At 46.3% G+C, this 27,116-nt stretch overlaps 1 protein-coding gene across 18 annotated transcripts in view; it reads right to left on the bottom strand.

Moving 5' to 3' along the window:
* ADGRL3 (adhesion G protein-coupled receptor L3) overlaps window positions 1-27,116 on the bottom strand; it is a 635,479-nt gene that overhangs the window by 274,900 nt on the left and 333,463 nt on the right. For all 18 annotated transcript variants that reach the window (XM_075929235.1, XM_075929232.1, XM_075929231.1 and 15 more), the window contains one exon: window positions 21,837-21,946. In XM_075929235.1, coding sequence (XP_075785350.1) covers window positions 21,837-21,946 — 110 coding nt within the window. The remainder of the gene's footprint in view (window positions 1-21,836; window positions 21,947-27,116) is intronic.

Here is a 27,116-nt window from a genome sequence, read left to right as displayed (position 1 = left end):
GATTCACAGAAGCTCCAGAAGAGGAGGGTTTATTCGAGTGGGTAAGGTGCTCCTCTGGGCTATTGAATTCCGCCCCTGCCTGAGCTGGGAGAGATCTGCACGTGGGTCTCTCATGTTACAAGGCAGTGCCCCAAGCACTGACCCTGGGGGAAGCTGGCGCAGGGCTCTCAATCTCACCCCCGGACACTGCCTTACTCTTGTTAAAAACCAAGCGTGGTCGGGGCAGGGATTTGAGGCTGGTTCTCCCGCACCCCTCTCTAAGGACAAGGCTGTAGACTCAGGCTCACCATCTCTCTGCCCAACAACTAGCCATCGTCCTTCCTAGAGACAGTTCATGCTCCTAATGGAGGGCCTCGCCAGCTGGGCATTGTGAGAGTGGATGGAGTCACTTCATGGTAGTTTCCCTCCAGAGATCCCGGCTACGTAGGTGGGGTAACATTGCATCTCCCTGGAGTCCCACCGGGCTTGCTTCTGGCAATTCTCCGGTGTCTGGCCAAGACAACCTTTGGCTGAGAGCCTGCTGCCCTGGGCGTGCTCTGTGGTGATTCTTGCTGGCAAGGGAAAGCATTCTGAGAAACTTCAGGGTTATCATCTCCGTCTCCACGACAGAGTTGACCTACTGACAACTGGTTTGTGATCTCGTGGTCTGTTGGGATTTGCTGCTGCTAGGTGCCAGGGTTAGAAACTCCTCTCTGCCTCAGCATGTCAAGACACATCGTCCTTTCCCTGCCGAGGCGGGCTCCCCCAGCCTTAGTTTTGCCTTTCTCGCAGCATGACTAGTCTGCTATAATGGCCTAGTGCAGCACAGTCTGGCTGACCACCACTTCGACTGAGTAGCTCAAGAAAGAGGGGACCTACAAGCTGCCCATCCAATTCACTTCCTAGTACAAGTCAAGTCACCGGTCACCATCCAAACCCTTGGAGGTGGATTCAGAGTAAGTCTCTCCTCTGCACCTTGTTATCACAGCAGTCTTGTTTTCAGGCCCCGCCTGAGCAGCCGCTACCATTGGGAAATAGCGGAAGAGCATGGCTGAGAACTGGCCCTTGTCTATGGACCACAGTTCTCCGAGGAACCCCTCCAGGTCTAAGCCTGAAATCTTATAGGAACAATTAGGGACCATCAAGTCGGAGCCAACTGCAGATGGGAGAAGGGAGACTGGCCAAGCAGCAGTGAGGGCTGCAGGAAGTACGGCCTGCTGGTGCCAGGGTTGTCTGCTGTTCCCATCTTGGGGAATTGGCTGCTTTATGGACATGACTCACACTTTAGAATTAAAGTGGATGCGTAGATAATCCACTCCCTTGGCCCATAAGCAATTCTACACATTGGGAAGAAATCCAGCATTGCCCGTTTTGTTACCTTCCGTTTCAGATGCAAAGGGTGATCTGGAATGCATTCTTAGAAAAGGAATTCTGACAAAGTGAGGCCATAGCCAAATGGTACACCAGAGAGCATACGCCAGCCTTCCTAACCATGGATATGCGCCAAAGGGGAGAGGTGGAGTTGTTTGGCCTAAACAAGGGAAGATACATGGAGCTCCAAACCAGGATTTTATGGATCAGCTCCAGGCCCTAGGAAGGCTGGAAAGCCCCCTTGGGAATCCTCACTGCATGGAGGAATGCCCAGAAGAGACAGAAGAGTAGAAGTGGGTTTTCCCCCACCTCAGCCATGGGATGGTGTCCCTATGCCCCACTGAAAGCCAACATCTGCTAATCTTATTAAGCTAGGGATTAGCACATCTTGGCAGAAAGCTCCCACCTATAGGTAGGACCACACTAGACCAGTAAGTGGACCTCTCCCAGCTCTGTGTTGCCTACCACCTTACTCACTGCTAACCTAGGTATAAAACTATGTGGGGCTATCAAGCTTGATTCACCTCTCTAAACACAGACTCCAGCTCTTCCTCGATCATACACGCCGCTGCCTGTTGTCCTACCAGGGACTCAACGAAGGGCTGATTGGAACCCTGACTGTGTCTACCTCTCATAGAAGACACCTGCAGGGGAGCCTCAAGAGATGCTCCAAACAATGGCAAGTCGCAAATGCCCTCGTAGCACCCTGTCCACTTTCTGGGCCGCATCTGGCGGTTCTAAGCCTCCTGACAGAGGAACCCACTGGTGCTCCTGTGGCATTGCTCCGGGCACATGCTCCATAGCTTGGGGCCTGCCTCCAAAAGCAGGTGGAACCCGGGACAAGAACTCATCCCAGCAGCTTGACAGTAGCATTCCTGTATTAGTGCGAAAGTCCAATTTCCAGAAAGGCTGATCCCAGCTGTTCCAGGGAGGGGATGCAAGTTACATGGACATCTTCCTGCCACCAATGGTAACTGCCAGCTTGTGCAAAGCAACAAAAAACCCACATCAATGGTGAAATATACAGTTCAACAGGGAACAACAGTAACGAGACACCTTTGGTTTCTCTTACTAATGCTGCAGTTCTCAAAAAGGCATTTGCAGGAGAGGCTGGAAATCTGCCTACAAGTTTATAGGCTTATGATAAAAGATAAATCATAGTCAACAGATGATTAATATTGCTATTATTGTTATTATTATTCCATTTGCTTAAAGACAACTAAATCCTTACATCAATATGGCTGGTAAAACTCCATCTCAAGTAAACAGAAATGACATTTGTAAATGTCACTCTTCTAGCAGAGTCACTGTCAATGATCAGTGCTTTGGGCCAAGCAGGAAAGGAATCCAAGAATTTTAAATAACGCTGATGTTTCACTTTATGAAAGACGACACTTTATCTGCAATTTCACTTGTAAAGTTCTTCTGCCATGCTCACGGGTTTTTTCACGTGCACTCCCGGAGCAGCCAGGAACAGAGCAGATAGTACGAGGTGTCCACAGAAAGCACCATTAGCAGCATCAGACAAAGATGCATCAATCATCCCTTTTAGCTTAAACCTCACAAACATGAGCACATTTGACAAATGCCTTGGTTTACCCTGCACGCCAGACTCAAAATGTTCTAAACGTCTGGATTCAGCCATACACCAGGGGTTCATCAAAATGGAATCTGCCTGCCTATAGCCCTTTGTGACAGACTGTACTCTAGTAGAGGAAAGAGTGGTAACCAGTAGCTCACCAGAGCCTTCTTTAAATATCCTAGATATAACTATCTAGCTCTGTGAAGGTCATTCGTAGAGTATCTGTGGAAATCATGGGCTTGGACTGGCAGATACTGAACTTGACTCCAAATCCATGGAAGTCAATGGGGACCTTTCCTGGACACTACAGAGAGTAACGAAAACACCTGGGCTATGTCTACATTCGCGGCTTCTTGCGCGAGTAATATGCAAATGAGGCTAAGCATGAAATATTGCCCAGCCTCATTTGCATACCTAATGATGTGTAAAAGGGAAGTCAAATCCCCCGGAGCCATTGATTCCCCTATGAGGGGCACGTACAATATACATACATTGCTAATGCTTAGATATATTTGCTATTTGTATAGGAGTAAGACATGACAAAGGTCAAGGCCTGTCACAGGTAATAACTTATAATAAGGAGACGAGGGGAAGTGAAACCAGTCTTCTGTTAAGTGGAGATATGGATAGATTCCACATCCTTTAAACTTGTGACCGGCTCAAGCAGGAAAGGAAAAAGGGAAGTATGGCTCGCCCATTGTTCAGCAAAAGTGAATGAATGTAATACAGCTGTAACCGCAAAGTCAGCAAGTAGGCACTGTATTTAACCTCATTTGGAAAATTAACCGGACCTATAGGAATGCTAAATGTCAAAGATGAAGTAACCTATCATGTTAAGGCACTTAAACCAGGAAGGATGTGAACCCTATAAAAACCCCTGCCTATGAGATGTTGGGGGTCGGCTCTGCTTTGAACATTGAGTTCCTTAGCCGTACCTTGGTTGCAACCAATAAACTTGAGTTGGACCCAGCCTGAAAGTGTGACTCTCTTCTTGGGGTAAATCAGACTAGCCTCCAAGGGGACGAAACTAGCAATTTATGCAACACTAATGAGCCACCTTTTTTTTTCAGAAGAGGCTCTTGCACAAGGAGAGTCTACACTGCCCCTTCTTGCACAAGAAAAACCCTCTTGCGCAATGCCGTTCTTCCTAAAATGTAATAGGTATAACGGCATTGAGCAAGAGCCTCTTCTGAAAAAAGTGGTGGCTCATTAAGTATGCAAATGAGGCTCAGCAATATTCCACGCTTAGCCTCATTTGCATATTACTCGCACAAGAAGCCACGAGTGTAGACATAGTCTAGCTACTGACCATGCTGGGAGTTTGGCCTGTGTAAAGGACTGAAGGCTCACACCAGTTGGTATTTGTCTTATCTAGAAAGGAAAAGCTTTGGTCTGAACTAAGATGAAGGGAAAGGGGGAGCGGTTCACTTACCGGGGGGAAAAGGAGTCCTTTCCCCCACTCTACCCCTTTTTAGGCCATGGAAAAGGTCTGGACAGGTGTAAAGAGGCCCTTTTGCAGCCAGCTGGGAATTTCCCTAGGGCAGCCACTACAGTTGACAGGTGTAAGGTGGCCCTCTGAGGATTCCCCTGCAAGTTCTAGCACAGAGCTAATGCAATATGCAAATACACAAACATATGGTCAGCGTTCGATGTGGGGGGTCTACACTAGACCCACTAAATCAAACGCTAGATGATCGACCTCCGGAGACATGCCCTTATTGCACTACTGAACAGTTACACTACTTGCTGGGCGCACTTATATAGATGCCAGTCTGCAACGTCTTCATTTCAGTCACAGGTAAAATCCGGCTTATGCATCTTTCCCCCAGGGGAATGCTATTAGGCTTAACCAATTAACATGTGCAAAAGAAATTAGGGATCCTCCAATGAAGTGTGCTGCAGAAAGCACAGTGTCATGTTTAAAATAAACAGGGCTACATTCTCAGCCCACTCACTGTGAAAATGGCATTCAAATAAAAAATTATTATAAAACATTAATGTTCATATTATGCCTCCAATTTAAATTTACTTATAAATATCACTCTTTGAAACATCAGGGCCTACTTTAGTATTGATTGAAAACAAATCAGTACTGTTGCCTTTGAAAGAAAGCCCTCTCCAAAAGAAAGATCCAATTGGCTTCTTTGTTTTCCGAAATAATGTGTCCCTGAATATAATACAAGGGATTTCCATCCTGCTGCTTAGCCCATTGAGTTCTTAGAATACCCAATTGGAGAGACCACTTTGCACCAGAGCTAGCATGATGCGGCTAAGGTTGGTGATTACAATACAAATAAAGAGGAAGTACCATTATGCTTCCCTGCCTTTCCTTCCCTGGATTTCCTAACTGCATTAGGATGCATTCTCCACTCACTCCCACTGCTGTCCATCAGGACTGACAACACTGAGGTCCAAGAGGCCCCATCAGGATAGAAACAGGCTCCTCATTAAACCACATTTCTCCTTAAGAAAATGGAATCAAGTGACACACACCAACGTGCAGTTACTCTTAGACAAAGCATGGTTTCTTTCTCCCATTGGACCCCAGTTCAGGTGGGGAAGGTTTGAAACTCCGCTTTTGGTCCACTCTGCAGAAGATACATTTTTCTCATTTGGAGGAAGTCTTCCTGCCCGTGCAACTGGCAAAGAAACTGGATATCCTCATTGTCTTGTAAATTCAATAAACACATAACTAGGTCATATTATTGCTGCGTATTGTCTTCAGCCACCTTTACAGGATGTAATTTAATAACCATTTGTAAAAGAGCTGACGCTATCACTCCGTTCTCATTCAATATTGGAAAATTTAATTGGATAACTATTTCACTCCAGGCAAACTCCAGTGAAAACCAGATCAACTTTAACCTCCTTCACCTTATTGACTGACCAAACTGAAAGAGAAGATCGATACCCCAGAAGCCACACAGGCATCAAGCCAGGTTAACGCCACATCTCGGAGCCTGCAAAGCTTTGCAGGACTGTTCGCAGGGTGAGTAGCAAGAAGCAAGTTGAAGAACTTCTGAGCTGACTGACACACTGGAGAGCTAGCATCCTACCAGCGGCAAAGCCAATGTTTCCAGAGTCTGATTCTCCATGCGAGGCTTTGCTACTTTTGGGGAAAGGAGGATTTAAAACGACATTTGGAGTTAGACTTTTCAAGATATTTAAGCCACCACCAGTGGGATCTGCTTGTGTGTGTCAGGAGAGGCGAAGCTGAGGAGCAAAGCAGGGCAAGAACTGAAGGGCCAAAAGAGAGAGAGGAGGTCTTCGTGGACTCTCCCTTCCTACAGCTCGACAGAGAGAGAAAAGTGGAACATCCGGCTTTAGTGTCAATCTCTGACAGGAATGACTCTGGTGCGGGCAGGTGCTCAGAGACCAGGTGGGTGTGACTACACCGGAGTGGTGGAATCTTTCCAAATGGCCAAACAAAGCCGGAGTGGGGAGGCGAAGAGCAGCCCCCAGCCTGTGTCCCCGCCTTGCAGCCCAACCCCCCAGGCCAAAGGAGTCTGTGTCCCTCCATGACTCTCCCTGACCCTGCAACAGTTGTGGGATGGGGCCTTGGAGATGCTGTGCTGGATAAGGGCCTGGAGAGCAGAAACATGAGCTGGGGACTTCTCTTGGGCTCCCCAACCCCAGGTAGGTGGAGGCAGGCTCTGTGGCTGGGCTCCAGCTGCCGGCCAGGATGGGGGAGGGGGAGAAGGAGAGGGCCTCAGGGAACAGAACTGGCAGGGCAGGGAGATCAGTGGTGAAAACTGGGAGCACCACGGCCCCCCAGGCCCTTCTGTGCCGGTGCCCTTGGACCTAAAGCTTAAGTAGACAGCCAGTGAGTGAGCCCGCCTTGGACAGCCGGGTCTCCTCCCCATGAACATCATTTCAGAATGCGTGTGCCTATGGGGTTTCGGCCACAGGGGCTGCAGGTTTCAGGACAAGATACCCGACTCTGTGATCGTGAGAAGAGCAGAGACCGTCATCAGGAGCGAACAAAGCGCTTGCAGAAGCATTGTCTGAAGAGGAGGCACGGCGGGGGGAGGGGAACAAGCGAGCAGCAACCCGGAGCAGCGAACAGGGAGCTCAGCTGGTGAGCAGTGGGGTGAGTGTCAGTGAGGGTACGTCTACACTACAGCGCTAGTTCGAACTAACTTAGTTCGAATTAGTTAATTCGAACTAAGCTAGTTCGAACTAACGCATCTAGAACTAAAAACTAGTTCGAACTAGCGTTTTGCTAGTTCGAACTAGTAAGTCCACATTGAGTGGACTCTGAACAGGGCTTAAGGATGGCCGGAAGCAGTGCCGGCAGGGCATAAAAGGAGGACTTAGAGCATGGAGATACTGTCTCAGGCTAGCCGAGGGCTGCGCTTAAAGGGTCCCGACCCCCACCCCGGACACACAGTTCTAAGGGGTGCCCCGCTTGCAAAGAAGTTCTGGCTTGGAGTGCCCTGAGTGCCCACACTGGGCACATCACACCACTCGGCCATCAGCCCGGCTGCACTTGCCGCAGGCTGCCATCTGGGGAGAGGGAGTAATTGGGGGGCTGCAGGAGAGCTTCCACCCCCAGAAGCCCGCAGAGCCAGCCCAGTCCTCCCCATCGGGGGCTCGTACCCCATTCCTCCCTCACCTCCTTCCACTTGCCCTTCCCTAGCCCCCCTTCTTATTGATGTACAAAATAAAGATAACGTTTCTTCCAACATTGACTCTGTCTTTATTGAACAAAACTGGGGGAGACTGGGAAAAGGAGGTGGGAGAGGGGAAGAGAAAGGCTGGGAGAGGGGAGGGCAACTAACATGATCAGGGGTTGGGAACAGGTCCCAGATGAAGAGAGGCTACAGAGACTGGGACTGTTCAGCTTAGAAAAGAGGAGACGGAGGGGGGACAGGATAGAGGTCTCTAAAAGCAGGGGTTGGGTGGAGAGGGTGCATTCAGAAAAGTTCTTCATGAGTTCCCATAAAGAAGGACTAGAGGACACCAAAGGAAAGGAATGGGTATCAGGCTTCAAACTAGTAAGAGAAAGTTGTTGTTCTTGCCAAAGCAAATAGTTAACCTGTGGAACTCCTTGCTGCAGGAGGCTGTGAAGGCTACAACTAGAACAGAGTTTAAAGGGAAGTGAGATCAAGTGATGGAGGTTGGGTCCATGGAGTCCTATTAGCCAGAGGGTAGGAGTGGTGTCCCTGCCCAAAGTTTGTGGAAGGCTGGAGAGGGATGGCACGAGACAAATGGCTTGGTCACTGTCTTCGGTCCATCCCCTCCAGGGTCCCTTGGGTTGGCCGCTGTTGGCAGACAGGCTACTGGGCTAGATGGACCTTTGGTCTGACCCAGTACGGCCATTGTAAGCTCAGGGCTCAGTGTCGGGGGTCTCAGTGGACCCCATTGATTTTCATGCACACCTGGTCCTGGGTGGCCAGGCTGGCAGCTCTCCTGCCCTAGACGGCCACTTTCCTGTGCCTAGTGCGGAGATCGTGGCCGAGGTCCACGATGTCCGCACTAGCCCAGGAAGGTGCCCGCCTCTTGCGGTCCAGGGCAAGCTCCCGGGAGCCGCCAGCCTGGTCCCGGCAAGAGGGGGTGGGCTGGGGGGCATCGGGTGGGTGGCTCTGTGCCGTGCCAGGTGCAGGGTCTGCTAGCTGGGTGCTGGCAGGCTTGCACCTGGCACGGGCACCGTAGCCAGCCCGTGCCCCTTTAAGGGGTCCGGGGCCGGGAGGGGGGCATAGAGTTTCGCTGGTGTTGGCCAGAGTGGCCACCAGGGAAACCTGGGGAGGGCTAGCCTCCCACTAGTTCGAACTAAAGGGCTACACAGCCCTTAGTTCGAACTAGCTAGTTCGAACTAGGCGTTAGTCCTCGTAAAATGAGGTTTACCTAGTTCGAACTAAGCGCTCCGCTAGTTCGATTCAAATTCGAACTAGCGGAGCGCTAGTGTAGCGCATAGGAAAGTTAGTTCGAACTAACGTCCGTTAGTTCGAACTAACTTTCTAGTGTAGACATACCCTGAGGCTGTTTCTCCTCTGCTGGCTGATTGCTCGAAGGTTGTACCGTGGTCTCTTTTGGGGACTATGTGCTGAGCTAGGGGGCTTGCAAGACTGGGGTGAGACCTTCCTAACGAGGCTACTCAACACGTGGCCCGCGGCCCGTGTGCTTCCAGCCCGCGGTGCAGTTTAGGTTTACGCGGGGAGCCAAAACAAAACAGTCGTCAGTATAATGGTCTTCTGTTGAGATACATTTTAGTAGTTAAATTCCTGGACTGTCATTGCTCATTAAAAGTGCTGAGACATGGCTAGAAATGGGGTAAATGTTGCATTTTATTAATATCAGCAGCACTGACTTAAATGGGGCCTGCGTGTTGTGTAGTCCTGCCTTAATCCTTGTATTCATGCCCGGCAGTGGGAAAGAAGCTATTTGCATGTATATTTGCATGTATATGCAGCCACACATAATTTGTGGCCCTCGGCACATGCTGTGAGTGTCATTTTGGTCCCCAGGGCTTCTGAAGTTGAGTAGCCCTGCTGTACAGGTTCGTTCCTCATCTGTAAGCTCCTCTGGACCCCGTGACAAAGGGGACAGGGAGAAGCGGGGTTTAAAAAGAGAGCTCTTAGCAAGCAGAGGAGCGAGCAAACAGGAGCCGCCACCAGCAGATAACCCATCACAGACAGGAGCCTTCCAGGGACACAGCAGAGAGGACAGGGAGAGAACAAGCTCAAGCAGAGGGAAAGGATCCCCTAACAAGGACCCTCCCTTCAGATGATGTTGTGGTATCCGCCGGCCATGAGGATCTCGCTCTCTGCAGGAGGGACCCTTGTAGGAGTCAGAGACAGATAACGGTATGGGGGTGGGATTAGAAATATCGAGAGTTGGACTTGTGGGGACTAGGAGAACTGTCCGGTGAGTTGCCTGCTAGGAATAAAGGATGCAGACGTCGTGAGACAGCCAGCTAGACTGAGGTGTAGTGCTGGGGAGGAGCCGGAGGTCTTGGGACATGTAGGTGCCAATGACAGAGGAAAAGGCAAGAGAGGTCCTGGAGACCAAATTGGGCTGCAAGGTAAGAGATTAAAGTCCCGGCCAGCCATGGTAGTGTCCTCAGAAAGGCTTCCAATTCCGTATGCCGGGCTAGTCAGACCTGCACGATCTCACTGTGCTGATAAAACGGTGGTATTGGGAGCAGGGCTGTCCTCACCCACACAGCAAGCGCGGCTGTGTAGAGCACCTGAAAATCCGGGGCACCACTGGGTCTTAATGTCCACCTACCCGCCTCCTCCCATCCCTGTTCTATGGCCCTGCTTCCTCCAGAGAGGAGCTAGTTCACTGAAAAGTGACACAGAGCTGTGAGCAGCCCGCTGCGCCTGTGGACGTGGTGAAGAGGCTATTGAACAGGCATGTGCCAACCCCAGATACAGAATGTACTGTGTTCGTGGTTTCAAAGTTGTGTTAAACTGTTTCATGAGCATGTTGCTGAAGATTATGAAATCACATCTCTAAAAAAACAGCCTCCCTCCCCCGCCTCTTGTCAGGCATGAGGTCACGGGATTAATAGTATTGCATGGAGCCACATAAATCCTAAGGACAGCCCTGATTGGGAGAAAGAATTTAGGTTTATTAAGATCTGGGGGACAGCTCATACTAGACAGACTAAGTTCTGTCTAACACAGACCCAGACTGCTGGCATGAAAATGAAGGGCTGAGCAAGCTGACAGGTGCCGAGGCTCATAAAGCCTGGGCAGAGACATGCCTAAGGGAGGATTCAGAAAAGGGGACACTCCATACCCTAGTACTGAGCAGGAGAGAGACGATGGTAACACACAGATGGGAACTGAAGAGAAACAGTCCAACAACAGAGGCCCATCCGATTACATCCTCCGAAGGATCGCACAGAACTACGGAGTGACGCACGCTAGAAGTGTTTGGATACAAATGCAAGCAAGCTAAGTACTAAAATGGGGAAACTTCAGTGCCTGGTATTAAATTAACATCCTGACATAACAGGAATCATGGAAACTTGGCAGAAGAATGATACTCAGTGGGACACGAGGGCTACGAGGGTACCGAATATACGGGAATGGCAGAGTAGGTTGGGATGTTGGAGGAGCAGCACTAGATGGGAAAGAAAACAGAGTAAATATAGTAACAATGTTACATGACTCAAACTGTGTGCTCATCGCTCTCTGCAGAAACATCCTGCGCTTGAGTAACGGTGTAGCAGGAGTACACTACTGACCATTTGACCAAGACAGGAACAGACTGTGATGGTTCACAGAGACAACAGAGGTTAGAAAACCAGAAAACTCGGCAATTATGAGGGAGTTCAACTATCCTCCTATTGACTGGACACGCATCACCTCAGGGTGGGTGGGGGATAAAACATTTCCAGACACTATTGCTTTTTGGAGCAGTTGGTTCTGGAACCCACAAGGGGAGAGCTAATTCTTGGTTTAATCCTCAGTGGTGCAATGGATCTGATCCAAGCGTAGGCTATCGCGGCACTACTCAGTAACAGCAACCATAACACAAGCTGGGCGTCCTTTTGGGGGAGAAATTAGCAAAGAACCCCACGCCTGTAGCACTGAACCTCAAAAAGGGGAAGTGCACAAAGAATGAAGAAACTTAATGGAAACTAATAGGAGTCAAAAAGGTGAAATGCTGGCAAGCTGCATGGAAGCTATTTAAAAACATCAGAGAGGCTCAGTCGAAATATATATGCCCTAAAGAAGTTAAGACAGTAAGAGAATTTCAAAAAACACATATACAGCAGAATAAAAGACGTAGCTGGAGGCAAAAAAGGCATCGTTTTTGCAAATTGGAAGTGAAATCCTAATGAGTAAAATAGAAAGGAACATAAACTCTGACAAGTCAAGTGTAAAAGTATAATTAGGCAAGGGGAATAAATGAATTTGAATAGCAACTAGCTACCACCACAAAAACCAACTGTATTGTTTTAATTACATCAGAAGCGGGAAGCATGCCAAACAACCAGTGGGGCTCTGGACAATTGAGGGTCTACCAGAGCACTCAAGGAAGACAAGGCCATTGCAAAGAAGCTAAATGAATTCTTGGCATCAGGGTTTACTACAGAGGAAGTGAGTGAGATTCCCACACCTGAGCCACTCTCTTTAGGGGACACATCTGAGGAGCCATCCCAGATTGAGGTGTCAAGGGAGGAAATTTTGGACCAAACTGACACTTTAATTAACAGTAATAAAAGTCACCAGGCTTGGACGGGTTCCAAAAGGCAGAAGTTCTTGGAGGATAGGTCCATCAACGGCCACTAGTCAACATGGTCAAGGAATGGTTCTGCATATTCATGGGACTCCTGCCCTGGCGTGGGGGGAGCAGGCAGGATCCATGGGGAACTCACCACAGCTCCTGGCCCCCACTGAGTTCCCCACACCTGCCAGAAGCCCTGGAGAGCTCCCTGTGGCTCCCGGGTCCACAGTGAGTTCAGGAGTCGCAGGCAGTGGGGGCCAGGAGCTGCGGCTCCAAATATTCACGACTTTTGCCATTTGTCGTGGATGTGGAATGCACTCACCGCAAATGGTGAGAGCTTACTGTATTGTTAACGATGCTACCTCAGACACAGGAAACATGTATCCCTATGTAGCTGGATTTTGGGGTGCAGTGGGGGGGACTGTGGGAGAAGCAGGGGAGTGCTGAGTGGTAGGGATAATGCCAGCCTCCAGGGCTGTGTGCCTGTCACCAAGACTGCTGTCACTTTGAAGTGTATGGAGGAGCCCCCTGCACCACGCTCAGCGACCATGGCTCATAGGGGGCATCCCAGACTGGTGAAACCAGCCAGAATAAGTAGCAGGGCAAGTCCTCAGGACCCTGTTGTATAGTCATTCCAACGGGACTAAGGACAAGGTGCGTGAATTTCCCCAGCTAGTAGAGCAGTGCAATCCGCCTTTGCTCTTATCTGCAAAACTGAAAAGGAATGAACTTTCCCCCCCTACAATCACTTCTCCCATGTAACGCACTCTTCTAAAAACACCACTTCCTTTATTTTCACAAATCATTTTGAATGAGTTATTCTCTCTGAGTTCCAGAGAGCAGGGTAAACCCTGCAATGTTAGAGGGAAAGTTCAGACTTTTGTAAAGGCCTTTCTTCCTGCATCTTTTGGCCTGCTTCCCTGGGTTTTAAATTACTCTGTATGGTGAAGCATTATGGAATAAGATAACACTGTTATCAAGGCACTAAAGAAGGGCTACGTTCTAAAGAGACTGAGCCAGAATTTCTTTTCAAGGACAGCAGTTTGTCTATTTGAGTAAGAACCAAATTCAACAAGGGAATAACTAATGCAATTGAATTTTAAGAAGCAAAATTAATATTTTGCTGTATTCTGACTATTAAGCATGCATACAAAAAAGCAAAATGAAGTATATGCGTGCGTTCAGTCTTTATGTAGGGTTGCCAGGTGTCCCTTAGGCCCCCACATTTTTTCATTTCTTTGTCTGTTTTTTCTCAACCAATTTTTTCCCTGCCATGTTTGGTTTTTTGTGAATGTTTCTGACAACCCTATCTTTATGTCAGCCAAAGGACAAATGGATATGCCATAGAAATGTTACTAATTTATACTTATTACATATTGCAAACTCACTTTGCAAGTCAGTAAGTAAGCAAATGGACATGATTACTTTTTAAAGGCTACTACAGTATGACAATATATTTGGTACATTTATTCTGACCACATGCAGCTTAACGTTGCAATGTTTCACATTGCTGTACCTGTAGTTAAGCTCATGCAGTAGGATTTGTAAAATTAATAAAGACTGTGCTTTTGCTACTCTGTTAGGCCCTCATCCTGCAAGAAATAATCAGGCTTGATTGTGACAATTACCTGGCTGCAGATCAGCAAAATAAAATTTTTAAAAATCACTATTCTATATCTACATCTAATTCCAAGTACTGGTTGTACTAGCCCTCCTCCCCAGCACTGTGCATGTAGAGTAGTTACATAAACTTATTAATGTATTTCATAACAAAGTAACACTATGGAAACGTGTTTAGAAGAACATTTAAGGAATACTATTTAAGGGATACCATCAATGTTGTGTATGCCAGTTGCTGGTTAAAACACTTAACTGAAGCTATTCATTCCTTTCGAGCCACATTGTTTAAGCTTTTCCATCTCCACAGGGTAAGGCCTCTTAGTAAAAAACATGTGCCCGATTAATATTCATCCAACAAAGGCCAACAGTAACCCTGGCACAAACAGGTGCCAATCCAGGTGAGCTCAACAAGAGTTGCATTCTCTTACAGCAGTTCTGATGTTTGTCCAGCCTTTCCTACCCCGGTATATTTCATGCTCTCCATCTTGAGGTTATGAAAACAGGATGCTGTCCAACAGAGGGGTGAGTAGGTTCCCTTCCTATACATGGTAGCTAGAGCTGCTGAACAACATGTGTTTCTCATTTTACACTTATCACTCATTCTTCAAAAACAGTCATACAGACCATCTGTCTCCCAACAGCCCTTCGTAATGGATGGCATTTGGGCTGAGTGTGACTGTGAAAAACCATTTAACATGAGTAACAGTGTGCGTCTGATGAAGTGTTGTAAGCAATTCCTGGGAGCTTTTCCTTCCATACATTATATCATGACAACCGGCTGTCTTCTCTCGTGAACACACAGTTCCACAAGCCAAGTTTATTGAGTCATTATACACAACATGCTCAACTTAGCGCAATATCAACCTGGACAAAATCATCTCGTGATCAAGTCCATAAGAAAACAAAGATTGTGCGCTTCCTCACAACAAGACAATACTGCCTAATAAACACACACTAAACTCTGATTGCTTGACTCATTGGCTTGTAGCATGTATCAAAAGGGGGAAAAAAATAGGTTCTGATCCTGCACAGTCCCAGCTTTGCCATAGGATCATTCTCACCAAAGTCTACAGGGAAAATAGATGGCACTATATTTTGAACCCTAACTCAAGCATGTTCTTTACTGACTGGAAATAGCTCACCTGAGAGCAAGCCAAGCAGCAACAGAATCTGAATGGTTTGCATATTTACAGCAAGAACTATCCCTGTGTATGGTTTTTAAAAGCCCTGGCAATAAGCATGCCATATATTTAAGCCTGGGAGTGTTTTTGTTTTAAGTTTCAATATATAGTATCCATGCTTATTTTCAAGTAATCTTTGTAGTTGTAGAAGTATTTAAGTTCTGAAAATTGTGCATACTTATGGGCTTTAAGCATTTTTTAAATAAATTTACACATTCACAGTTGTGGGATACTTTGGGAAGCCAGAAAATAATAATGTAATGATGGTAGAGGTAGCTATTCTAAAACGTGAAACCTTCATAACAATTAAAAACACACACAAACTCTCGTAAGTTCTCAGGCAGCTTGTTCCTTCCTTTACCTAGCTGTGCATTTTGATTACCACCAATGGACATATTTTTTATCGATTTCTGTGTGTTCAGTTAAATCAATGTTTACTCTCATTTACTGATAAAAAAAGTAATCCTTCCCAGCCGAAATACAGTTTTACAGTTAGAGAACAACCCAACCGCGCAGTTTTCTTTCCCTCAAGAGAGGTTAGGATGTTGACGCTATTTATCTCCGGTTTGAACATTCTCGGACACATTCAGTGAACATACACTTCAACATCATCTGTCCATATTTTTCTGGGCAGAATTTCTATCACCTCCTCTCCCTGAGGGACAGATTGTCAAATCTACACCCACAACTGGCAGGAATATTGTAATTTGTTTGAAAGTTTTATTGCAGACACATGGAACCTACTTTTCGGTCCCGTCTCAAGGGAGCATCCCTGTATCGAAGAGCACTTGGGAAGACGCTAAGCCCCACTGAAGTTGACAGGTTTTAGCCGTGTGTGTAAGTGCGGTACTGAGCAGGGGTTGACAGGCATGGGCTTGTGTGCTTTGCTGAATGGGGACCTTACACAGTAGCCTACATGTCCGGCAAGCTGTGTTCTTACTGCCCTTTATACATCACCACTGACCAAGAAAAGCTCTCCAGTCGGAGATCAGCCAACGGGCTTGTGGAGATGCGAGCTGTCTCCCCCATATTGCTTTTCTGCCATTTGCAACCAGAAAGTGGCGAGGGGTGGCGATGTGTGCTCAGCACACGCTCCCTAAGAACCGTTGTCCCCACGCCGAGACAATACTGCCGTGTCTTTGCTGTAAAGAGGCCTATGTGGCTCTCCTGAGATGGCGTGGCCATTCCTGCAGCTAACCAAGAGGTGCGGTTAGGGGCAACACTCGGGGAGGAAGGATGCTCCAGCATCTAGGGCACTAGTCCGGGATTTGGGAGAGGGGACTCAAATTCCACACCTACCACTCACTTTCTGTACGACTTCCAGCAAATCAGCTCGCCCCTCTTTGCCCCATTTGTGAGCGGGAGGTAATAGCCCCTGCTACCTGAGAGGTCTGTTCGGGGGATAAAGACGTGAATGGCTGTGAGGTGCTCAGACACTATGATAATGGGCACCAAGCGAGTACCATAGACAGAGAGCACAGATTTACCTTCCTCTCTTCTCTGAAAACCCTACTGGCCTCCTCGGTTGGGCACTGCTTAGTACAGGTTGATACACAGCACCAAAAACGAGCTGCTTTAAGACTTTGTTAGGAGCCCAATAAAAATGACAGTGGGAGCTGGTAGCAGCCCTAACGTTTAGGCTGCATAACTATCAGCCCATAGCAACAGATTTCTGCAACCTTTCACTTCTGAGTGACTCTCACACACCCATTGCTTTCCACAGGCCTTTGCATGTGGGAGTCTAAATTATGCCCTCTAACAACTGTTAAAGCGACTTCGCTCTTTTCAATCGGGCTTGGAAGCTTAAAAGCAAACCTTGCCATGAAAAATATCCTCCCCTTATTTGTGAATGTGTTTCCCTGTGTGCCTAGCAATATTTTGTTTTAAATGTCAGTCTCCTAAGTTGCTCGAGTCATCTAAAAATATTTATTCTTCCTGAATACCAGCGCCAGGTTGTATTTCATTCATGCAAACTATGTATGCCCATGCTGGTGTCTAACCCTGCAGGCTACGACACAGCTGATTTGCAAAACCCATGTAGTATTAGATTTTTTTTGAGTCAGGGCATGTTTCTGTTGACTCTTGTAACAGTGCACCCTCTCCAACCATAATTTAGTAAAAGGTGACTAGCAGGATAACGAATGCATCTGTTGTTTCCAACTCTGAGGAAGACAAAGATCTAACAAGGGAAGCTGGGAATTCCAATGGGTCCAAAACGGATATTTTAAGTTTGAGTGTGTGTGTGTATGTGTTTGTCTGGCTGTAATGCCCATGACATTGTATGCCTTGGCAGAAAGGCTGTTTGGCAGCAGGATACGAAGTAAGGATTCTTTGCTCAGAATCAGAAATAATCATAATGAGCAGTGAGTATTACTTATGCTCCCCAGCCCACAAACGCAAACTCATTCATTGGACTAATTAGAACCCAGGAAGCTTTGATTTAGCAGGGATGCGTTCATTACCAAAGGAGAGCGTGCACAGCCATATTTAACCCATCAGGCACACTAAGGGAACATAGGGAGGGCATGCAGGGACGGTCTGGCCCCTGGAAAGGAAATAATCCTCAGCCATAGAAGTTGAATCAATCTTGGAGCCATTTAAGCATCCAGCAATGCATTGCTGTGAGAGGTTGAAAACATTTTCCCCCAGCTGTCAGTGGTTAAGAACTGCAGAAGGGAATCCTCTCTAAGGAAAGGCAATAGAGGTGAAAATACGAGAATCAAAAATCTCATGGGCACTCAAAAATAATTAAGAACAGTATTCCTGGGAGAAGGGGTCTCATTACATTGTTTTCGGGTTGCAATTTTATCTTATGTACTCCCCCTCCCCACAGCAATCCTAAAGCAATAAAAGTATCAGTTTGCTTTCCAGCGCTTGGATTCTCTTAAAACTGTCATTATTCAATTACCTGTCTATTCACCGGCCCTAAGGTCCAGCGCAGAAGATATTGTGAGCTTTCATTTAATGTTTTTAAACGCACTTCTGTCCACTTGTGATACAATAAAACTTTATTGAATTCTGTTCCCACATCGCACTTAACAGCCTTCACTTTTATTGATATGTAAGCCAACCCACTCTTCTCTCAGCAATAAAAGGAGCATTTCTAGCAAAGGAATTACCCTTTTTTTCCCCATCAATACCACAGTGGGGAAATGTGAATTCAACATCTATGTGGGTTTTTAAAACCAGTCTTTAAAGGAGGAAGGAATGACAGTTAAGTATGACTCCCCACCCCCCACCATTGTCAGTGTTTAAAAATACCAGCAAGTATTCAAGCAGAGAGAGTCAGTCACCTGTTGATACTGACTAGCCCTGTCGGAAGGGAGAGGAAAGCAGCCAGGCCCCTTCACAAGCCAGTTCTGTTTTTTTCTTACAACAAGGAAGTCCCAGTGTGAGTGGGGTTGACAGGAGGCAGGACTAGGGACAGATAATACAACAGACATTTCCGAAAGAGAACCTGGCCTGGGAGTGTTGTAAGTAGAGCCCTGCAAATCCGTGGATATCCACAGCTCCTTGTTGTGGAGACGGATGCACATGTGGATACAAAATTTCCATCTAGAATCCTGAAAATCCATCAATATCCAGCTTGATATCTGCAGGTACCAGCCTCTGCAGATGTGGATATCCACGGATCGTTTCTGGAGGAGGATTCCAATTGTGTATCCATGCAGGCTCTAGCTGTGAAAGGCTACACACTTTCAGAGGACAATGCACTGCTGCTAGCAAGCCCCCCCCCGCGGCGGATGGAAGTTATGGGGATTTCGAGAAACAGGAGAAAAACAACACAGTGCAAGCCGGGGGGGGGACCAACAGAGCATTTAACACATTCCATATTGTTCCTGTGCAGGAGTGGCCACAACACTGTCCTACTGAGCATCGGTGTCCAAGGCCAGCTACATCACCGCTCCAGACAATTCCCAAAGGCTGGGCGGCTGGAAGGCATACTCAAGACTGTGATGGTGATTTAGAACCTTACAACATAAACCAACAGCTCCCACATCGTGGGCTGAGAGGACGTTCTAATGGGACACGTGATGAATCATTCATGCCTGAATTGCAAACACAGATGCACTCCCATAGGTGAGTACCACATTGCGATGCTTAGCTCCAAAAGGCAGCAGGGCTCTAGGTTTGCAACATTAGTAAGAGTCTGAATCCAAGTGCCCCACCATGCACCAGAAATCTGTAATGGAGGCAGGAAACTGGCTACAATCCATAGTCCGTTTTACCTCGGCAAAAAACCCCCCCGCGGCTGTGGCTTCAGTCCGGGTGCCTGTGGTCTGCTGGGGACCGTCCCCAGCAGACCACAGGCACCCAGACTGAAGCGGCAGCAGCGGCGGTTCCCCGCGCCTCTGAGGCTTTGCTCTGGCAAAGCCTCAGAAGCGCGGGAACCTGCCCGGTGCCCCTGGTCTGCTGGAGACGGTCTCCAGCAGACCAGGGGCACCGGAGCAGCTTACGAACGGGGCTTTCTCGCCCCGACCTCCGGGGCGAGAAAGCCCCGTTCGTAAGTGCGGATCCGACATAAGTCGGATCCGCGTAAGTCGGGGACTGCCTGTAATCATATTCATGCATATCCTTATTTCAGAGGAACCAGACGCTCAGAAACTCACATTGACTTCCCTAGGGACAGTGCAGAACCGTGGGTAAAGCACAAGTCCTGGCCCCGTTAAAGGGAGTTTTGTCATTGACACGAGTGGGGTAGGATTGTAATGTTGCTTTGGATGCTCTCTTGCGGTGTGGACCATGTTCCCTTGGAAAAAATGGGAGTATGTTGCATCCACAGTCTCATGCAGTTGGGCATAACCACATAGTGCTCGCCAATTGCTACAGAATCGCAACACGTTGGCAATGCCAGGCACGGACAAGAATAGAGCGAGGAAGTCTGGTTTCCATGCCCTGTGCTCAGTTCGCTACATCCGCCATCCCTTGGAGGGCATAGGGGCGCACCCTCACAACATGCCAGCTTCTTCCCAGGTCGCCGGTGGGGTAGCTCTCTGCAACGACTGGAGAACCAGTTGAGGAGCTGGCCTCAAATGTTAAGCATGAATGCTGACATAATGCTAATCAAAAGCAGGCAAAGTTGTGGGAACTGCCTCTTACAGCCTGCCACGGTTACTACAGCAAGCGTTTCCAAAAAACCCACAGCCATACAACACCCTAACCTGATTTGAAAGGCATCATTTTTCACATTTGGATCATTAAAACCATTCAATCCCTACTGTACATTTGGTGCTGAACAGCCTCCGACAAGAGTTATTTTACATCTTGCACAGAAGACCGATTAGCACCTCCGGGCATAATATTCACATATTACTTGTCTAACAATGCACTGCTATTCTTCTTTGTTTTCTATGCAACAAAGGCTAATGGTAATGACTAGTTCTTTACCCGAGTGATCTCAGGAGGAAATAACACATGCCATGTGAATTGCAAGTCGTAAGAAATATGACTTAGGGGAAGCAAAGCTCCCCCACCACCTTTTTTTTTTTTTTTTTAAGTAATGAAACACTGCCCTGCTAGTAGGTCACCTGCCCGCTAGTGATTCTGTATCAAGCTTTATGGGTCACATTCAAAGCACATTGATGTTAATCTTTCCATTGTCTTCAATGGGTTTCCAAACAGCCCCCTCCCTTCCCCCCGCCAATGTAAGACATCAGTTGCTGCATCTAGATGCTTCACGGCTTTTGTTTTTAATACTCAGAGATGGACAGAGTCCTAACGCTGCCCAATCGGCTGAGACAGACTAATGGTCTCTTGGCGGAGTAAGTCACTTCTGCTCAGGGCCATGGGCAGTGAGTTTTTTGTTTTAATGGCATCCCTCACTTTTCAGTTCCAGCCATCTCTCAATAGCCGTAGCATCGCACAGCCCTTCCAGTCCCCCGGGCAGACAGACAGACAGCTCCTGGGTGACAGGTGCAACACAGTCTGAGGGACTGGAAGCATGAACAAGGAAACTCAGAACTTCCCCCGAGAAGACCAGGCGTGTCACTTCCAAGACACATTCCTTCTCCTGCAGCTTGAAATCCAAGCACGAGCCCGTTTGTTATGATCTTGGCTCTCTTCTTCTACGGGTCAACAGTCAGGCTTCAGAAGAATGAAATGTTTTCTGGCTGGCTCTCACTAATCAATTCCACTAATAAGGGAAGACTGGGGTGATTTTAACATTGCCGTGTTTGTTCCCTGAGGTGCACCATTGGACAGTTTTAAAAATCTAGAGTAAGTAACCCAGAAATACTTCAGTTTTGCATGACTTGATTCTTTACTACTGCTGACCAAATATCTATATTCTTATATATATATTATATATATATATAAATAAAAGTCATTCTTGCTGCTATGAAAAGTAAGTTCTTTACTTTCTGGTACTGCTGATTTTACTCTGTTAAAAATACAATACTACAACCAGAGATGATTTTTTTTTTTTTTGCTAAACCTAGAAAAAAGAAAACTAAGTCTTTCAGGGCCTGCCTGTAACTTCCCTTCGTCAGGTCAGAAACTTACAATTTAATAATTCCTACCACCAACATTATAGTCTAATCAATTAGCTTCCTATTTGCTTGTCCCTGCAAGGAGATGTAATACGGGATTTAAAAGGGAGCGATGAAATGGCACTAAGTAAAATAACATAGATGGGTCCAAAAAAACCCTTTGATATACAAATTATAATCAAAACCTGTATCGTCAGCAGTAACTTGGCTCTCCCCTCCTCCCTCCCGAAACAGTTAATAGCAGTGTTTTATTTATCAGCGGCATACATCACAGTGAGTGAGATTTTCAAACCTTTAGCAACTGAATCTGGTGTGGGGAACACAACTTTGTTATTGAGTGTTATCTCCCCTGCCCCACCCTGGGACCAAGGCCCAATCTTCAAGCAAAATGAGCTATCAGCGAGCAGTGAAAATCTAATAATAGCTACGTACTGTAAGGGACACATTCATACTGCACTTCCAGGTACTTGTAGGTTCCCGGGCAAGGGTCTGGAAACACATCAGGGCCCGCGACGACTGCGCACTGTGTGCGATTGCTGCATCTGAAAGGCAAAGACAACGACAATCAAAACACGGCGAGAATCTCATGGATGGATTTGCTATTGGGTACAATTTTCATAAGTGTCCATGGCACTTAAGCATCAAAGTCCTTGGTCACAAGCCATTTCTCTACCTCAGTCTCACTGACTTCCCATAAAGCGTCGGAGTCTAGGCACGTTCACCCCTCTCTGAACATGGGGCACAGGCCCTCATGTCACTCAAGGGCGGTTACACCCATGATTTATCATTTTAGTTGCATATAAGCTACTAATAGTTTGGAGTTGTTTGGGATTTCTTGCTTTCTTTAAAGAAAAACGTTGACTTTTCTGTTTGTTTTTTGTATGGTGGTTTTACAGGGATATGTCTGAAGTGTATCCATTCAGTGTAGGAGGTACATCAACAGCAGCTGTAACTACACAGAATTATTTCAAATGAACAAGAATATGATTTTCATATCAACAGTGTCCCTTTACATAGTGTCATATAGAACAATGATGTATAATTCAGAGGTGACTGGAAAGAGTGACAAACTGTAAAGAAACAGCCATCCTGTAATCTATCTAAAGATAGACTCTGCACAGTACTTTTACATTTGTCATACATGCAACTCCTCAGATATTACACATTCCCAAAGCTTCTTCTCGCTTAAGAGCCGATTCTACAAACGTATCCAGGCAAGAACCACCATGCTCAGAGAAATAGTCCCTCTGATGTTAGCAGGGTTAATCATCTAAGTAAAGGTATTTGCATGCGCCAGGACTGTTCCCCACTCTGGCACTGCAAGTGGAGAAGGTGGGGGCCGGCAAAAGACCTCAAATACCTTGCCTCTGTAGGCTCCGCTTACAAAAACTCCCCGGAGTCACAAATTCACTGCGCCCCTGGGAGACTGGCTGCCACCATCAAGTGAATTAAATAAAACCTGAAAACCAGGAAGAAATACTTGAACTTCTTTCCCAGGGGTACCCCAAGCTCTTTTGCCTCAAGAGAGCTTGAAAAAAGAAACAAAAAACACAGAAAATAAACTGCATCTCAGACAGCTGACCTCAGACTGGGCAGGCACACACAGACCTCCAGTTTCCTTCCAGAACACAAGAATCAAACCATCGCCTTAAAAAAGGTGAACTTATTGACAACACAAAAAAGCACACTTGATAAAGCACACTTGGTTGCTAGGTGTTACAGAGCATCTAAGAAAAGAACAGATTAAAACAGAGAAAAATAGTATCTCTGGCACAGCTTAGGTCTGGTGAGCAGGGGGAGAGAGGCACATGCATTTCACACAGAGACATTTAACCAAACACAAAACTAAGAAAAATACCCTAATCGCAACTAAACATACATTCCCTTCTCTACTCACGATCCATACTGATCCCTATTCCCATGCCCAATATTTCTTGTAGGCATGATAATTCCGTTTGATTACTCCACCTTGCTTCCTCCAGCCCTCGACTTAGAACTCACACAAAGGAAAAACAGTCAATATAAATTTCACCAGGCTTTCCCATTGGCTTTCTGCCAACACTTCCTAGATACCTGAGTTTAACCCTTTAGTCACCGGTGCTGGCGAGCACGCCTCCTATCTGTCACAGCATGTATAAATGGTTTTGGTATTGGATCTGGAGATATACCCTCCATTTGACCCACATCCTTGGCTCCTGTAAGTATTACTAAAAATGTGCAAGTGAATCCAAAGTTCAAAGCATGCACTGCACATTTGTGCATTTCTAAAGGAGCCCCTGGAATATTTTATTAATGTGTTCGGGATATAGATTCATTTAGCGAAGAGTGATTCTAAACAGAAAATCCCAGAAATGTTTTTTTCAGGTGAGGAAAAAAACAATATGCTCCTTATTTTCACCCCTTTCCATGGTGGAGACAGAATTCCTTGGGGTTGGATCACTGCAGTTATTTCAGTACAAGGCTTCTTCCTAAAATATGACATGGGACCCCTGACCCCACTGCTCCTCTGGCAGAAGCACCAGCATTGAACTCATTTGGAAATATTGTGTGTTTACCCGAGGCTACAGTTTGTCAGCCCTAATGAGGATTTTATTTTAGCCCATCAATTAGAACCGATTCATTAGTGAGTGCCGTAAGCTCAATATTTTTTTTTAAATTTTACGAAAAGACAAATAAAACCTGATCCCCTACTCACCAGGCAATTTAGCAGGATGACAGATAATCCAGAGGGCTAAAATGTTCAGACGGTTTTCTACTGAGATTTATGCCAGCTGATGGTTGTCACAGACAAGAGACTACTTTTATCATATCAATGGAAGAATAACAGCATTAACTGGAGGGCTAATTTTGTTGTCCTCACCCTTGCTGCTGTCAGACAGGTGGCTTGGCAAGATGCACTGAGAGTTAGGACAGTGTGTGTAGGCAGCCTTCCAAGCAGCCTCTTTGAACATAATCCAAAATTACACATCTAACAAAAACCTTTCATTGAGCTCAATGTGCCTTTCAAAATGCAAGAGAGTTGGATAAATCAATAGTGTCTATGGCTTCCCGGACAGTCCCCGCCATGTTACACAGAACAACAATAATGAGTCCTAAAGGTATTCTTCAACATCATGAACCAGGCTCCACAAGAACCCTTTGGTTGGCTTCCAAACTACATGGGAAAGAAAAAGAAAGAGAGAGAAAGAAATACGGGGAAAAAAAAGAAGAAAGAAAAAAATACAGAAAGGAAAAACAAAGAAAAACCAAACAACTAAAGGAAAACCAACCAACCAACCAAATTAATTCTTTTTATTGCCTTCTCTTTGACTCCTACAAGGCTATAGAATCACCTTGAATTTTCCAGTTTTGTTTTGCAACCCTGCCAGCCAGGGCTGGTGGACCAGTATTTATAGTGGGGGGGAGCGGGGCACTGACAGCTGTTGTACCAAACTGGAAACTCTACATAATGGAAACTACATAAGGCTCACAGGGAATCTGCAAGTGACCCCTCCCCTGTCTCCTATTCCCAGCCTCTGGCAATACAGGCTAGGGTAACCATCCCAGCTAACATCCATTGATGGACCTAACTGCCAGAACATTATCTAGTTCTTTTTTGAACCTTGTTATAATCTTGAGCTTCCCAACATCCTCTGGCAGGGAGTTCCACAGATTGATTGTGTCCTGTGTGAAGAAATATTTCCATTTGCTTTAAATCTACTGCCTATTAATTTCATTTTGTGACCTCTAGTTCTTATATTATTTATTCCTTCTTGTGCTTCTAATTTTTGGGGGGAGGACTGTTACTTTTTGAGTCTTTGGCTAGCTGACCTTCAAATTCTTGTTTGGCCTTCCTAATTATATTTTACACTTCGCTTCTCAGAGTTTATGCTCTTTTTCTATTTTTCTCCAATAGGATTTTTACCTCTAACTGCTTTTTTACTTTGTTGTGGAGCCACGGCAGCACTTAGTTCTTAACGTTCCTAAATGTAGTATAGGCATTTAAACAGAGCTTCTATTATGGGGTCTTTAAACAACTTCCATGCACTTTTGGAACTGCACCTTTCAATTTCTGTTTAGCTAACTTCCTCATTTTTGTGTAGTCCCCCTTTCTGAAATTAAAGACGACACCGGTGGAGTGTTTCACATTACAGTCACTATTTCCAAGCTAAAACAAAATACAGAACTATGTAGCACTTTAAAGACTAACAAGATAGTTTAATAAACCATCTTGTTAGTCTTTAAAGTGCTACATAATCCTGTATTTTGCTTCAGCTACACCAGACTAACACGGCTACATTTCTATCACTATTTCCAAGCTGTTGAGCTATATTCATCTCTTGGACCATACAAATTACAAATACACTTACAAATAAATCAAGCATTGCCACTCCTCTTGTGGGTCCCAGGACTAGCTGCTCTAGGAAACAAACTTAAAGAGCCAGTCTCAGTGTGAATGATCTTCCCCAAAGTGCCCACCTGACCCTGAACGGGAAAAATCGGGGATCCCTTGCTGTTCAGCACTATATGTCTGGTCTTCTCCTTGCTCCAGCTGAACTTGAGCACAAGGCCCTGACACCACAGCAACTAGCTATCTGGTTCGTCTGGGGTTTTGGCAATTTATCATCTGGAGGGCAGATCGCAAAGGAGCCTCTCCAAGAAAACAGTGGCCAAGAAGATGGGAAACTAGTCAGCAGAATTCGTTTCCAAACACGGTAGCTCTTCCAGACTAAATAACCTCTCCTGTGTCTGCCAAAGAAACATTTGCACAGTGGAGGGGGGGGGGGGGGGGATCTTTGATTTTTTTTTTCTTCTTCAACAACAATTCTAACACCATGCGAGCCGAGAATGAGAAAGGAAGGGGATCACCATGGATTTGTGAAGCTAGGATAGACCATTTCACTAGTCTAGATAAACAACACCCATTTTCTGAACTGCTGAGACAAAGCATTTTATAAACCGAGTTGGAAGACTTGTGAGCATCAAAGGAGTACTTAAAGTGCTTTTAGTTTTCTGCATTTCCATTTGCTATGAGATTAATGGGGAGCTGTTATCTTTCCTTTTTCCCCCCCCTCAAAATATCATTTCTACCGGCAACTGCTTTTCTCCCACTTTAACTCTCTAGAATGAAAAGGGGGAGGTGAGACTCACTCAGCAAGAGAATGTCCATCTCATCCCTTCACTGGGAACTTAACCACGGCTGTGATTTAGGGCTTGTCTCTACCAGGATCTATTCCTAATAATAGGAAAAACGACCCCTGAGTAATTCCATATGGGACGCACTTACACTGGAATAAAAGTGTCTCCACGTGGAGTTACTCAGAGATAGTTAATCAGGAGTATCTCCATATGTACACATGTTCAAAGGGCAGGGAACATCTAGACACCACAAGAAATCTGATGCCTGACTCTCTAGCGCCTTGCCCGTGTGTGATCATTTATACCAGGGCAAAGGCACTTTGCCCGGGAACCAATGCCTACACAAGGTGAGACATGGAGCAGTGAGAACCTAGTGTCCACATTCTACTACAAAGGGTCCCTTCATTGGGCTCTAGTAGTTAGTTGTCTGGATTTCAACCGAGAACTGAGAAAGTACAAAGTACCTGAGAGGTCTACATTTGCCAACGTGGCAACCCAACTTGAGAAAGCTGACTGTCAAGGGAGAAGTGTCCTCAAAGCTCTTCTAAAAATCAGGCCTTCAGTTCATCACCCAAAACAGGAATCACTCATATT

This window comes from Pelodiscus sinensis, chromosome 5 (assembly GCF_049634645.1).
Source record: "Pelodiscus sinensis isolate JC-2024 chromosome 5, ASM4963464v1, whole genome shotgun sequence".
In the NCBI taxonomy this organism is placed as follows: domain Eukaryota; kingdom Metazoa; phylum Chordata; order Testudines; family Trionychidae; genus Pelodiscus; species Pelodiscus sinensis.
Note: the sequence above shows the minus strand (reverse complement) of the source record. Positions and strands in the feature narration are given on the sequence as shown.